The 14,709-nt window shown below is 57.4% G+C and overlaps 1 protein-coding gene and 1 long non-coding RNA gene across 3 annotated transcripts; one reads left to right on the top strand and one right to left on the bottom strand.

Annotated features, from left to right (window-relative positions):
* Positions 1 to 5,198: 5,198 nt before the first annotated feature.
* On the bottom strand, positions 5,199 to 14,357 carry EPN3 (epsin 3). 2 transcript variants are annotated; one of them, XM_012463526.2, is made up of 10 exons: positions 14,241 to 14,357; positions 10,194 to 10,894; positions 9,129 to 9,247; positions 8,394 to 8,474; positions 8,045 to 8,173; positions 7,041 to 7,128; positions 6,323 to 6,592; positions 6,037 to 6,147; positions 5,676 to 5,906; positions 5,199 to 5,530 (listed from the first exon to the last, which is right to left on the bottom strand). In XM_012463526.2, the coding sequence occupies exons 2-10, from the start codon at positions 10,753 to 10,755 to the stop codon at positions 5,199 to 5,201; spliced, it is 1,923 nt and encodes a 640-aa protein (XP_012318949.1). In that variant the 5' UTR covers positions 10,756 to 10,894; positions 14,241 to 14,357. The 2 variants fall into 2 exon arrangements, with proteins under 2 accessions (XP_012318949.1, XP_012318954.1); XM_012463531.2 differs by lacking the exon at positions 8,394 to 8,474.
* LOC105724737 (uncharacterized) lies at positions 5,525 to 9,930 on the top strand. The gene is made up of 3 exons (XR_001109099.3): positions 5,525 to 6,922; positions 7,237 to 7,332; positions 8,093 to 9,930. It is a non-coding gene; the product is annotated as an uncharacterized LOC105724737 (long non-coding RNA).
* Positions 14,358 to 14,709: the final 352 nt, after the last annotated feature.

Genomic DNA, 14,709 nt, shown 5'->3' with positions numbered 1-14,709 from the left:
TCTGTGCATAAAATTGGGCTCTGCCCCTGTCTGGGGAGGATAGCCCTTCCGTGGGAATAGGGAGGGCCGTGGGATGCCAGAGCTTCAGCTCATTTTATCCAAACCCTGCCCATTTTACAAACGAGAAATGAAATTCAAGACGAAGGCATGTCTTGGCCAGGTCCATCAGCTAAGCTTTGCTTTTTACAGCCTCCTCAGCGCTAGGTCCTACTCAAATCCTACCCACTCCAGGAAGCCTTCCTCGAATGTTACTGATGTACCCATCTTACGTCTCGTAGGTTACACATGACCTCATTGGCTACATTCAGCCAATATTTATTAAGTGTCCGCCCGCTGCCTGCCACTGTGCAAGGCACTGGGTATACAATGGTGGGCAGAGAGAGATAAGGCTGCTGCCCTCACATGGCTTACAGTCTGTTGAGAGCGCCAGAAGCTAATTCAACACCCATAGCGATGAACATACAAACACCCACGTGAAAAGTCTGGGAGGGTATAACGTAACAAGTGACCTGATCTGATGGAAAGGGCAAGCGATGAAGGCTTCCCTGAGGAAATCACATTTGTGTAGACACAGAGAATGAGGGGAGGGAACTTGGAGGGCGCTCAGTGGGAGTGCTGGGGAAGGAGGCAGAGGAACAGTTTGTGCAAAGGCCCTGTGGCTTGTCGTGAGTCTGGGCTTAGCAACTGCAGAAGGAGCGAAGATAGGGAGTAGATGAGGGCAGGGACAAGGTCTTGGAGGGACTTGCGAACTGTGAGAAGGGGATTTTTTTTTTTTTTTGAGATGGAGTCTCACTCTGTCACCCAGGCTGGAGTGCAGTGGTGCAATCTCAGCTCACTGCAACCTCCACATCCTGGGTTCAAGCAATTCTCCTGCCTCAGCCTCCTGAGTAGCTGGGATTACAGGTGCATTCCACCACACCCAGCAGATTTTCGTATTTTTAGAAGAGACAGGGTTTCACCATGTTGGCCAGAGGTTGGGGCCGGGGGCGGTGGCTCAGGCCTGTAATCCTAGCACTTTAGGAGGCCGAGGTGGGGGGATCACGATGTCAGGAGATTGAGATCATCCTGGCTAACACAGTGAAAAACCATCTCTACTAAAAATACAAAAAAAAAAAAAAAAAAATTATCATGGTGGTATGTACCTAGCCAGAGAACATATTCCGGCTAGAAGGAACGAAGTTAAGCTCAGATTTTGTATTTTTAGTAGAGACAGGGTTTCACTATGTTGGCCAGGCTCAAACTCCTACCTCAGGTGATCCACCCACCTCAGCCTCCCAAAGTGCTGGAATTACAGGCCTGAGCCACTCTGCCAAACCCATTTGTTTCTTTTTGAGACATAGTCTTGCTCTGTTGCCCAGGCTGGAGTTCAGTAGCTCAATCTCAGCTCACTACAACCTCCGCCTCCTGGGTTCAAGTGATTCTTGTGCCTCAACCTCCTAAGTAGCTGGGACTACAGGCACGCACCACTGTGCCCGGCTAATTTTTGTATTTTTGTAGAGATGGGGTTTCACCATGTTGCCCGGGCTGGTCGAGAACTCCTGACCTCAAGTGATCTGCCTGCCTCAGCCTCCCAAGGTGCTGGGATTACAAGTGTGAGCCACCAAGCCCAGCCAGAGAAGGGGATTTTTTATGTGAGTAGAAGCAAGCTGTTGAGAGGCTTTAGTCAGGAGGGTGGCCCAGTTGGATCTGCATTTTGGAAAGATCCCACCAGCCGCCCAGTGGAGAATGAAATGGAAGGGGGCAAGAGTGAAAGCAGGGACAGATAGAAGGCTCTAGCAGCACCCAGGGGAGATGGGGGAGTGGAGATGCAGAAAAGGGCATGGGCTGGAGGTCAGCGGAGGAGGAAGCATCAGCAGGATTGGCAGTGATGCAGAGGGCGGTGTCCAGGGTGACTTGCAAGGTGGGGCCATTCCCTGAAGAGAGGGCATGGTGTGGGGGTGGGGGGACCACACATGGGTTCACTGTTGGACCTGTGGGTTTGAGATGTGCACATAGAGACAGAGATGACACTGCCTGGAGCACAGAGGAGGGGCTGTCAGGAGAGACAATTGGGGGTCTTGACTCTGGAGACCATCTGGGTGTGGAGCTGATCCAGGGAGACTGTGCAGCCAGAGCAGAGAAGAGGGCTCAGGTCCAGGCTTGAGCAAGCCCGTGAAAGACACAGACAGGGAGCAGCCAGGGTGCAAAGGAAACCCAGACAGGGCCGCACCCCAGAGACGAAGGACAGAGTGTCGTCTACATGTCAGATTCCTGAGAGGCCAGCCTGGCTGGGACTGAAGAACGTCCATTGGCTTCAGCAACATGGAGGCCATTGGTGTGCTTTAGTGGGCGTCGTTCCAGTGAAGTCAGGCTGAGAGCAGAAGTCGACTGGTGGGCTGAGGAGGAAGAGGAAAGGGAGGGGAGATGGAGGGATGATGGGGGCTTGAGACGAGGGGAAAGATGGGAAGACACTGTCAAGATGGATGGAGCTAATTAAGACACAGTTCGATGGGAAGGATTCATTTGAGAGAAAGTGTTGGAAGCCATCAAGATAGAAAAGATGGTGGTTCTGGGTGGCTCTGAGAATGTGGGGTATGGTGTGTCGTTGGATGGGTTGGCTAGCCAGAGGGTCCAGCGGGTGCTCCAGGGAACATTTTCCTAGTAGAAGGAATGAGGTTAAGTTCAGAGAACTGGAAGCTTGCTTTGGAGGTAGAGGAATTTGGGGTGATGAGAAGCCTCCAAGTGTGACCATGCTGAGGGTCACTGAGAGGTCAAGGGGCAGGAAAGTCCTTGGATAATGGAGTGACATGAAATTGAAGTAAGAGCTGGAGAGAGAAGACTGAAGTATCCCAGAAATGAGGTGGAGTGGCAGCCCCAGGCAGGGAGGAGACAGAATGACCTATGGCACCAACCTCCCAGCAGAAGGGGTCTTGTAAGGAGGGAGACAGGAAGTAAGGCTACCAACCTCGTTTTTTTTTTTTTGAGATGGAGTCTCGAACTGTTGTCCAGGCTGGAGTGCAGTGGTGTGATCTTGGCTCACTGGAACCTCCGCCTCCCGGGTTCAAGCAATTCTCCAGCCTCAGTCTCCTGAGTAGCTGGGACTACAGGTGTGCGCCACCACACCTAATTCTTTTGTATTTTTTGTAGAGATGGGGTTTCACTGTGTTAGCCAGGATGATCTCAATCTCTTGACTTCGTGATCCACCCATCTCAGCCTCCCAAAGTGCTGGGATTACAGGCATGAGCCACCTCGTCTGGCCCCAACCTCTTCTTTGTGGGAGACAAAACAGCTCTCCCCTTGGAAGTCCTCAGGGGATCCATTTTAGAAGAAGAGAGCCTGGGTGGCAGGGCCAAAAAGGGTGGGTCAGGGCCCAAGAAGGATGGAATCATCCCAGGTTTGGGTGTGGCAGAGGTATTAATAGATGGATGCTGCACTCAGGTATTGCCTGGCAAAACCAGGAGTGAAAGGCATGATGGGTCCATGCCTCATGGTCAGTTTCTGAAGAGGGTGGGCCCTGAGCTGAGTGGACGGTGGCCTGGGGGCGTCCACATAGCAATCTCATGAGGAAGAAACTTCTGATCCCATTTGACAAGTAAGGAAACACAGGCACAGAGACATGGAGAGGGTAAGGAATTTACTCAAGGTCACAGAGCATAACCACTTATTACTAAGTGATTCTTGTCAGGGTCAAACCTTGGAACAGAGCTTTGAACCCTGTCAGTCTGACTCCTGAGCAGGTGTTCTTGTCCGTCCTGTCTGTAATTGCCACTGTGGGGCTCCCTTCTCCTACCCCCACCTCAGGAAGGGGAGAGCCATTGTGTCCCTCCACTCATCGACTTTGGTGGAAGACCATTTGTCCCTGAAAGGAGGATGGGGGTTAGCTGCAGGCTGCCTGCAGAGTCAGACCCTGAGCACTGAGGACACATCAGTGTCCAGTGGTCCAGTGATCAGGGAGCATTGAGAAGAAAAAGAGGTGAGGGTAACCATAGGGGCCCCTCCTGGATTGAATACCAAGCCCCACCCCACCCTTGGTTTCCCAGACTCCACATAGATCCCCAGAAGGGGTCCGACTCCCTCTGCATGGCTGAGACTGAGTTTCTCGCCAGCCTTGGTGAAGCAAGGGAGAGGGCAGTTAGATTTAAGGTGACTCAGTAAAGCAAAGGCACCCAGGAGCTCCTGCACCTGGCTCTTGCCACAGCTGCATCACAAGCCCCTGGCTTGTCTACCCTGCTGCGCTCGAGCTTAGCTTAGCAATTCTTGGATCCCTCCCAGGTAAGCCCAGCACTTTGTCCACAGCCGTCAGTCAATATTTGCTGAATTAAATCTGGGGCCCAGCCTGGGAGCTCCCGGCCTTGGAGCCAGACTGTCTGACTTTGAATTCCAGCCCCGCCCCGTGCCAGCTTTGTGACTTTGAGCATGCCATTTAACCTCTCTGAGCCTCGGTTTCCTCGCCTGAAAAATGGGAGTAGTGCCAGCTGCAGGGGTGGGAGACCTGTGCAATCGCCCTTCAGTGGGCTTTGCGCTTGGTTTCATGCCCTGCTGTCCCTGTTTTGAAATTCTTCACCCGATTTTAAACAAGGAACCCTCACATTTTCATTTTGTATTGAGCCCCACAAATGATGTAGCTGGGGTTCTGAGCGGAATTAACAATATTATCTGCCTCAGAGAGTCGTTGCAAGGATTAAATAAACTGATCTGCTTAGCACATATGTAGTAAGTACCCAATAAATAGGAACAAAGGCCTATTGTCTCTTGCTGTTAGCTCAGCCCCAGTGCCCATGTGTGATAAATGAATGAAATGACCGAATGAGTGACAGCCTGGAAGCGCCTGGAAGCGAAGGTGCCAGGGTGACGGGGGATGGAGGTGAGGGTTGAAAGGAGCTGGAAAGGAAGTGGGGGCAGTTTTGCACCCCACGTTGTGCAGCTGCAGTATCCTCGGCAGCCGGTGATCCACGCTGTGGTCCGGACCCGGCAGCCACATCCCGCAAAAAGTCCACTTGGTGAGAGCTGAGAACGAGCGTTCCAGTCTTTATTATGGGGGCGATCAGTCTCTAGCTCCCGGGCCGTGGTCCACGTCCAGCTTCCGGAGCCGCCGCGGGAATCCAGCAGCCACTGGCTCTGCGATCCTCGAGCCCCGCCGCCCCGCCCAGTCCGGGTCCGGAGGCGGGGCCGCGGTGCGCCCGGCGCAGGCGCAGATCGACCCGGCGCGGGGCGGCGCTCAGAGGAAGGGGTTGGTGCCGCTCTGCGGGGGCGGGGGCCTCGGCCCGGCTGAGCTGGGCGTGGGCAGCAGCGGCTGCCCCAGACCCGCGGGGGGCGGCACGAAGGCTCCGGCCTGCGGGAAGACGCTGACCGAGGCGGGGAGGGCTACGCCGGCTGGCACGCTGCTGAGCGGGAGGGGCAGAGAGGCGCTGTAGGTCATGGAGCCCAGGGGCGCCCCCACGGGCCCGCCCGCCAGCCCCAGCGCCGGCGACCCGGTGCGCATCTGGTTCAGCGTCGGCCTGCCCGGCTCGCCTGCGCCGAACGGGTTGGTGGGGGACGGAGCGCTGAGACCTGCAGAACAAGAGTGGCTTGGAGCGGCCCGGGCTACCGATCACTATCCTATACCAGGAGGTCTTGGAAGTGGGAAAGGAGAGGGAGCTCTCCAGCTGAGGCTGGGCTCTGAAAGCAGGGGCCCAGGGTCAGGGGGATGTCCTACCTGTCAAGAAGGGGTTCCGGGTCTTCACAGCCTGGGGCGCCTTGACCAACGAGTCAAGGTTGACCAAGGAAGAGGCCGACGGGCCCAGGAAGGACTCGGGAGTCCAGCAAGCTCTGGCCTCTTTGCCTGGCTGAGTTAGTGCTTCCCCCAGTACGCCCAGGTCCAGGGCATCTGGCTCCTTCGTGCCATTTTGCTTGGAACTGGGGCTGGGGTCTCCAAACAGGTCCGGCTCTGGAATAGAAATGCTAGAGCTCATTGGTGGGGAGAGGGATTGGCGTCCGAAGTGGGAGGAAGAGGATAGAGGCCGCCCTAGGTGGGCCCCTGGTTCTCCAGAGCCGCCCCATCCCCTTGCCCTGCTCACCTGCAGGGCTGCTGGGCTTCCCAGATGGCAGGGCCTGCTCCAGACCCTCCTCGGTCTCTGTGGATTCTAGAGGTTTGGCAAATGGGTCAAAGGCTGAGGCATCACCTACAGCTAGCCGAAGAGAGAGAGGGAGAGGAGATGGGATGGCAAAAAGGGCAGTTACTGGTCTGACCCCTTTACAGGGAAGCTGCCCTCATAACAGCATCTGCTGCCCCCTTGGCCCTGGAGGGAAGGGGACCTGGAAGTGTCCCAGCCCCTCACTCACACCCTCTGGCCCTCTTCTTACCCGGCGTGTCGGAGGTCTCCATGGAGGCCCCCCAAGGGTCAGCCCCAGTGCTGGGGAGTTTGTGATGGGGAGAGTTGAGTGCCCAGGGGTCTGTGGTGGGAGGCTCAGGAGGCAGCACTGGGGTCCTGCCCCAGGGCTCAGAGGAGGACAGCATGGGAGTCAGGTCCCACGGCTGGCTTCGGGATAGGATGGCTCCTGAGGGGATCGGTGACCAGGGGTCTGCAGAAGGCCCCCAGGAAGAGCCACTGGTCTCTGTGTTCAGCCTAAGACCTGAAATGGAAGAGCACAGACATGACCCCAGGCCCACCCTTAGCCCTCGCCCAGGGCCCTTCCCAGTTACCCAGCCCGAGCTGGGAGTCAGGGGATCCATGTCACAGAGGGACTGCGGCCTCAGAACCACCCAGCAGGCTGGAGCCCATATTTGGCGAGTGACCCCAGAAGCTGGGAACTGCAGGCATGGGCGACTCAGGCCACCTTCCCAGGCAGGGACAGGCTGAGCAAGTGAGTGCAGCGAGAGAAGATTTGCTGCGTTTCCTAGGAGCTGAGCTCTTCAGACATGCTCCCCAGCCCGCACTACAAAAGCCTCGGAGGCGCATGGTGGTGAGTGACTTGCCCAGTGACAATCAGGTGTTGGGGGGAGGTGCTTTGCCAGCAAGTGTCTGGGAAGGAGAGGGCTTTGAGGCCAGCCTGGAAGTCTCTTACAGCCCTGCATGCCCACCTGGGATGTCCCATGGGTCAGCAGAGCAGTGTGTGGAGGGCGGGGCCGGGGCAGGTACGAAGATGTCGGCCAAGTCCAGGATGGAGGACTGTGGAGGGGAGAGGCAGCCCGGCTCAGAAGTGGGCGGGGCTCAGAGGGAGGGCAGGCCCTGACCCGTCAGCCTAATGCCAGCTCATTCTCTTTATTCATTCCACAGATACCTAGTCACGATCCCTCTCTTCTGCACGGTGCTTTACAGTTTATAATGTTTCTTCATCCACAGAGTACCTGATTTTCATAACAACCCTGTGAGGTAGGTAGGACAGGTGATGTACCCATTTTATATATGAGCCAGCCCAGGCCCAGAGGGTGGAATGGGTTTGCCTGAAGTCTTACGGCCAGGGAGAGGCAGAGCTGGGATAGAATTCAGGCCAGCAGTAAGGGGCAGGAAGGGCAAAGGCAGATGTTTTTCAACCAGCCTACTTCCCTGAGTCAGAGAAACTGGCCACAGTGAACATGGGCGGAAAGAAGACCACAGCACGTGGGCGTGGCAGGGGCGGCTCTGGAGGGCAGCTGGGCACTCAGCAGTTGCCCGCTCCCAACGCGGGGAAAATCCATCCATGAGCCCAAGGTGTGTTCACACCATGTGCTTGGGCCACCCTAGTCTTGATCGACAGTATCACATAATCCTCGCATGTCAGAGCTGGAACTATCCAGCAAGCACGCTGTGCAGAAGGGGAAACTGAGGCCATGACAATGACATGCCCCAAGTCATAGAGTAAGTGGCAGCAAATCCAGAACCCAATCCAGAGGTCTCTGATCAGGATCCTTTTGCATCCCACTTTGCTGTCAGCTCAGTCCCCAGCCCCTGCAGTGTGGGACTAGGTCCGCTACACCCCACCCCCATTTCATCTCACAAACACTTCAGTGCTTAGTATGCCAAGCACTGCTCTGACCTCTCTTTACAAATACTCAGCGCACCTCCTAGGCCCTGTCCTGCCCATGTGCCCCAGCCCACTCCCTACCTGGCTGGTTTTTAGCTTCTCCTTCTCCTTTCTCTCTTCTCTCTCGAGCTCTCTGTCCTGCCGATGGTGGACAGCAGCCCCTGCACCGTTGGCCACGGGGGAGCCATCACCCCGCCAGGACCTCACCTCCTGCAGAAGGCACAGAAGGAGTCAGGAGCATGAGCAGCCAGGACTCCTGGGACCTGTGCACCTGAGGCTGGAGTCGAGGAGGGAGTGCAGGGTGGGAGGCAGCTGAGAGGTTAGGAGCAGCAGGGCCACCGTGTGCAGTGAGAGGAGCCTGTTAGTGCCCTGAAGCACCTCCACCAGCAGCGGCAGCAGCACCAGAGGCCCTACGGGCTCGGCCCACTACCTTCTCGTGCTCCTGCCGGCTCAGGCGCAGAGCCAGCTGCAGCTGCAGGTCCTCGTCCCTGTGGGAGGCTGGGGGGACAGGCTGTGGAGGAAGAGAGGGGTGAGCTTGGCCCTGTACCCCCACCCTGGGACCAGAAGGGCAGTATAGCCCTGCCTGCGTGGTGGGGATGGAGAGACAGATGCCTACCCTGAGTGTGCATGGGCGGTTTGCCCCTCAGCAGGGTGAGTTTGGCCTTCTCCCTGCCTGCATCTGAAATGCAGTTTAAAGATCAGGAAGACTGATCTTCAGCTTCTGAATCCTCTGAGAGTTCCCCACCGCCCTCCTATGTGAGGCCCAGCTGCTTCCTGCCTGGTCTTCCTGTATCCACAGAGGTAACGGCAAAGTTAATGATGTCGGGGGCCCATTCTTGTCTTCCCAAAAGGACAGCTGGTGGGGGGGCAGTATATGTCAGTGTCTGAGCACCCACCCCCCACCATGAGGTGGTAGCAGGTCCCCCAAGACATGCCATGTGCCCCTAATTACACACTCGCCACCCTTCCCAGGTCCAGTGGAAAGGACTAGAGGCAGGGAGGCAGTCCCTGCCTGCGACAAACCAAAGGGACTAATGGGCCCTCTGCTGTCCTTGGGAGCAGGAGTCAGGCTTCAGGTGACAGAGCCTGAGTCAAGGCTGAGGGGCACCCAGGCACTCTCCCTCCTAGCCCATCCCCTCCCCAGCCGGGAACCATGTAGCCTCACCTTCTCCGCCTCCTCACGGCTCATGGCCAGGGCCAGCTGCAGCTGCAGCTCCTCTTCCCCTGATGTCTGAGGCCGGGCCTGCTCCAGGTCGGAGGTACAGCGGGGTGACGAAGAGGAGGCTGCAACGACCATCATGGCTCTGTGACCACGCCATTACCCAGCGGCTCCCACACCCCCTGCCTGCCAGGAAGCTGAGGCTCAAGGAAGAGAAATGAGAGGAGGGGAGCAACAGGCCATGGAGGCCCCTGTGGGCCAGGCAGTGTGCCGGCCACTGTAAGTTCCCCATCGCTCCCCGGTGGGATGGCTCCAGTCCCTCCTTGGCAGATGCACAGGCAGCCACAGGGCACCTGACCAGGGTCCTGAAGCAGGACTTGAACCCAGGTTTCCTGACTCCAACTCTTGGACTTCCAGACAGACCCCATCCTGCTTGAGGGGAAAGGGGAGTGCAAGGATAGGAGCTTGTAGTCCAACGAGGTCACAGCCTCAAAGCCCTCAGCAAATTGTCAAAGGCTTTATGGAAGGAGGGCCATTCTGAATACTCAGATCCAGGAAGCCCCCACCACTGGGGACAGGAGAGTCAGAGACTGTCCGGCAGCTGCCCTCAGGTAGGGGATGAAGGGGAGGCCATGTGTCTGGGCGCGGGGTAGAGGGAATTCCTTTGCCTGGTCTCATTTCATTCTCAGATCAAATGATGGAGGTAGGTGAACTTATCCCCATTGTACATATGAGGAAACTGAGGTTCAGAGAACTGGTTGCCCAGGTCACACAGCTTGGAGGAAGCAGAATAAAGAATGCTATCTGACTCCAAAGCCCATGCTTCCACCATCCCCCATCCCATCAGGCAGCTAACAAATGATAGTGAATCAACAACATTATTATCGAGCTGACATGTTGAGCACCTCCTGTGTGCCGGATGTTGTGCCTTGCATGTTACATTCCTTATGTCTGAATCCTCGTAACACCCCTCAGAGGTAGGTATTATGAACCATGGCTCGGCTCGCAGAGCCAGAATTGGAAGTCAGGCCACCTCCCCATCCCAGCCAGACGCCGGGGGGACTCACTCACAGTTGTAGGAGGATGGAGAGCCCCGGGAGCGGCCGTAGTCCTCGCCGTAGCGGCGGCTGAAGCCCAGCTGCCCACTGCCAATGCCAATGCCCTCCAGTGCCATGCGCTCCTTGGTCTTGAGGGCGTGGGTCCGCTCCTGCCGCAGCCGCTCTTCGTCCTTGAGCAGGGCCATCACCTGCTTGACCTTCTCGCGCACGTTGACGCCCTGGTCCTTGCCGTCGCGGTCGATGTACTGGAAGTCCTTGAGCGTCTGGATGGTGTAGAGGTTCTCGCGGCACTGGTGGGCCACCCGCTCGGAGCCCGTCTTGAGCAGGTAGTCCAGCAATGTCAGGGCCTTGTACACGTGCCGCCAGTTCTTGCCGCTGTCATTGAGCCGCCGCCACAGCATGCCCATGACCTCAGTGAAGGCCACCGTGTTGAAGGTCAGGTCAGCAATCTCAGACATGAGCGAACTCGGGGGGCCCCAGGGGTCATTGCTGGTGGCCTCGCGCACCTTGATTTCCGCCTCAGAGTAGTTGTGCACGATGTTCTTCACCTGGCGCCGGAGTGCGGAGGTCGTCATGACTGGAGACTTGGAGGTCGGCAGCCCTCGCCCCCGCTGGAGGTGGAGGGCTGAGGGCCACCGTGGAGAGGTCACGGTCTCGAAGGATGGGTTGCCGTTTTCTTAGCAGAGCAGCTGTGTCCTTGAGTTCCACATGGGGCTGAGGAAGAGAGAGCCTGGAACTCAAGGGCACAGGCCTACCTCACGGGTCACTCAGCCATTGACCAACTAAATGAGGCCTGGCCAGAGTGTCCCTGCATCCGGGAAAAGCCTTCAGCAGCACGCGTTCTTGTTTCACTTATAATTCAGCAGGCACTTGCAGCCTTGCATGCTCATCTGTCTATCTGCACAGTCACACCACAAAGATGCTCTTATCGTTATCTCCATCCACAGATGGGAAAGGTGGGGCTCAAAGAGTATTAAATGGGCCCAGCATGGTGGCTCATGGACTTCAGGAGGCCAAGGCAAGAGGACTGCTTGAGGCCAGGAGTTGGAGGCTGCAGTGAGCCATGATCGTGCCACTGCACTCCAGCCTGGGCAACAGATCAAGACCCTGTAATATTAAGTGACTTGTCCGAGATCACAGAGCTGCTAAGTGGGGGACTGGGATGACCCCAGGAAGCCCCACCTAAGAGGGCACGGCCTCATGGGGGCACACTAACAGGATTCCAGGAATGCCCACTTACCTTGCTTCTGCTTGGCCACCTCCTCTATTTCTATGAGATCTAGCTTAAGACCTATCCTTCCCAGCTCCTCAGCTCACTTTTCTCATATTGTTAATTTTTGTAGTTTGATGCATTCAACACCTATTTCCTGGAGGCCTTTTCTGAGCCAGGCACCATGCCAGGCACAGAACACATGCCTTGGTCCACCCACGTTCAGTTGAGAGGGTACAGAAAATCACAGTCCAGTGTGGGAGTGCAGAGCAGCACAGGAAGACCCAAGCCAGAAAAATCAGGGGAGACTTCCTGGAGGAGGTGGTGGCAGAGCTGAGATGCAAGAAAAGAGTGAGGAGGAGGGAACCAGCAAGTTGGGGAAGAGAGCTCAGAAGAAATGCTATGAGCTGGGCCAGAAGGCAGGAGAGCAAGGATCATTTGAGGAAAGCTGTCTCTCAGAGATCTGGCCACTGCCACCACCAGTGCCACCCCCATGTACACACGAAAGTGCTGAGGCCGGAGAGGGGATGGGACCTGCCTGTGTCCTATGTCACTTGGGTGGCAGAGCCTTGACTAACATCTAGGTCTCCAGAAGACTAATCCAGTGCTTACTGTCAGTGTTACCCAGTTTGGTCATTAATTCATCAGATTGCTTTACTGTCTCAGTCCCACCTTCTGAGCTGAAATGGAAGCTCCCTGAGAGTAGGAACGGTTGGGTTCTCCAAAGCCCCAAAGCCCCAAAGCCCTGAACACATGGTGAACCTCTGGTACCCCAGCAGGGAGAGGAGCTGGGCCAGCCCAATTCCCTTCCCACAGCCGCAGGTCCAGGCTGGCTGCTGAATGCAACCCCAGGCCAAGGTCCTCCCAAGGCCCTGTTAGAAACCCAAAGAGGAATGCCCTGGCCACTGCCCTTCCTCCTTTGCTTGCACTGGTGTCTGCACACACACACTAGCCGGGCCTCACTTCACCCGTGAACTGCCCCACCCACCAAACACCTCTCGGCTCCACTGTCCATCCCAGGCCATGCCCCAGCTGGTCCCCAGGCTGCCAGAAGCAGGAATCTAAAGGAGACTCTCCTCCCCCACCCAATTCCACGCTCCTTCCACCCCAGCCCGGCCAGTGATGGGCTCAGTTCAAAGCGGCCCCACAGGCCTTGGCAGGTTTTGTTGGGAGCCCAGAGAATAGGAGCCCATGGGAGCCAGCGAGGTGGAGGGCCTGGCCCACAGCGCGGCCTACCTTTTGTCTGCTGTCTGTCTTTCCTTCCAGCCAGTGGCGGGCCTTCTGTGGGGATGCCACGGCCACAACTTGTTTAACTCCTGCTCTCCCCCTTGCTAGTGACTCAGACCTGCCTTCACCTCCCCAACCCGTGGCTGGGGGTGGCAGAGTGAAGATGGGAAATAGTGCGAACCAAAGCCCGCCCAGCGCACGCCCCTCCCTGCTGGCCGCCCCTATCTGCTGGCCGCTGGAACTAGCAGAACCAGTTGGGCACTGTGACTCCACCAGAGCCCTACCTGGACCTGGCTGCCCTGGCCCTCCTGCCTGGCCCGTGTGGGAGCACCAGCCTCAGTGGGAGGGGACTCTTGGTGTGGGCCCAGCAGCCCTGTCTGGACCTTTCTCCCAGAAGGTGGGCATTCTCTGCACACCCCTGCAGGAGCTGGGGGAAGGGCGGGGTCAGAGACAAAGGGAGGCACCTTGACTTTTCCTTCTCCAGAGTTTGAGGGGACAAGGTAGGAGGAAGAGGGGCCAAGGTGAGGTTGCCAGAGCACAGAGAGGGGAGGAGGAAAGGAAGTCGAGAGGGAGCAGCTGGGAGCGCTGCCAGCAGTGTTACAAGCAAAGGGTTTTATCGAACACAATATGCCCAGAAATAAAAGGGAGTGAAACAGAAACCCAGCGGCTGATAAGGCAGCGGTGGTGGCGGTAGCAGCGGCAGCCCTGGGCAGCTGGGTATGGAATTACTGCAGTGACCTTGAGCCAGACCCTGTCAGGTGGAGGGAAGGGCACGGAGAAGGCAGGGCCTGAGAGGCCAATTCAGAGATGAGGGAGAGGGCAGAGGAGGGAGGAGGCTGGGGGGATGGGAGCAGGGCCAGCAGGGGTGGGATGGGCACGGAGTATCAGCTCTCTCTACATACAGGGTCCCAAGGAGAACTGTGTAGTGGGGAGGGGCTGTTCCTCTCAGGACCTGCAGGATGGGGGGACCTGGAGTGTTTCCCAAAAGTCAGGACCAAAAAATGCAGATCGCTCATCCCCATCGGAGGGTTCAGAGAGATGGAAAGAACCTAGATCTGTCCAGTCACACGTGCCTGAGTTTGTGCAAAGTCTGTGCACCCACCCGCCGGTCGCACCCCCTTCCCGTCCTCTGCTAAGGCGGGCTCCAGGCCCTGCCCCCAAATCAAGTCCAGCTTGAGCAGTAGGGAATGACAGTGCCCTTATTAATGCTGTAGGGACAGGAATTGAGCTTGAGCTCTAAGCTTCTGGCCACTCTTATCAGCCCTGGAATAGCTGCATCCTGGGGGCATGGGAGGTGCGGGGCTGGGGAGAAGGCGGCCCTGAGGCTAGAGGTGAGCATGAGGGGCTGAGGAAGAGGAAACGCAGAGATGTGCAGAAGGAATCTATGGGGAACGCCACCAAAGATCCCGAGTCCCAGGATGGGATGGGGAGGGGGCCCCCAGTCCCTTTCTGGGCGCTGCAGGGAGGGAGGGGTGGCAGGAAAGAAGCCCTTAGGTCCTCTACAGCTCAGCCTCCTCCCTCACACCTGGGAAAGAAACTAAGCCCCAAGCCCACTCTTTGCTCCCCACCAACCCCCACCTTCAGGCCGCCACTGCTAGGGAGGGGGCCAGGGAGGAAGCTTACCTCCAGTGCGGGCTCCCTCGGCCCCAGCCGGCCTGAGTAGCCTTTGCGGTGACCCTCCGATGTGTGCAGCAGGGGAACGGCACAGCCTCGGGAGCGTCTCCAGAGCCATTCACCATGGACCCTTGTCCCAGAGACCCACCTGCTCCCAGAAGGCGTGGACCCCTCAGAGGGGCAGCAGCAAGGTCCCTGGAATGGGTAGCAGCTCTTCCCGCGTGCGTTTGCCTCCTAGCCAGCGCCTGGCAGCACTCGGAGGAAAGTTGCTCAGCTGGCCCGGCAGGTCTGCCTCAGCAGTAACAGGACACAGGAGGAAGCGCAGGGCAGGTTAACCCCTTCCTGCTGGCTGGGCAGGTGGTGCACTGAGAGGTGGGAGGCCTGCCTCCTGGCTGCCCCCAGGAAGTGCAGATTTGGAGCCAGTGCTGGGAACCCACTGCTTTGGGTTAACCCTTCCCCTGCCTCTTCAGCAGGAAAG

This window comes from Aotus nancymaae, unplaced genomic scaffold (assembly GCF_030222135.1).
Source record: "Aotus nancymaae isolate 86718 unplaced genomic scaffold, 86718_ANA_hifiasm-v0.15.2.pri h1tg000072l, whole genome shotgun sequence".
Lineage (NCBI taxonomy): Eukaryota > Metazoa > Chordata > Mammalia > Primates > Aotidae > Aotus > Aotus nancymaae.
Note: the sequence above shows the minus strand (reverse complement) of the source record. Positions and strands in the feature narration are given on the sequence as shown.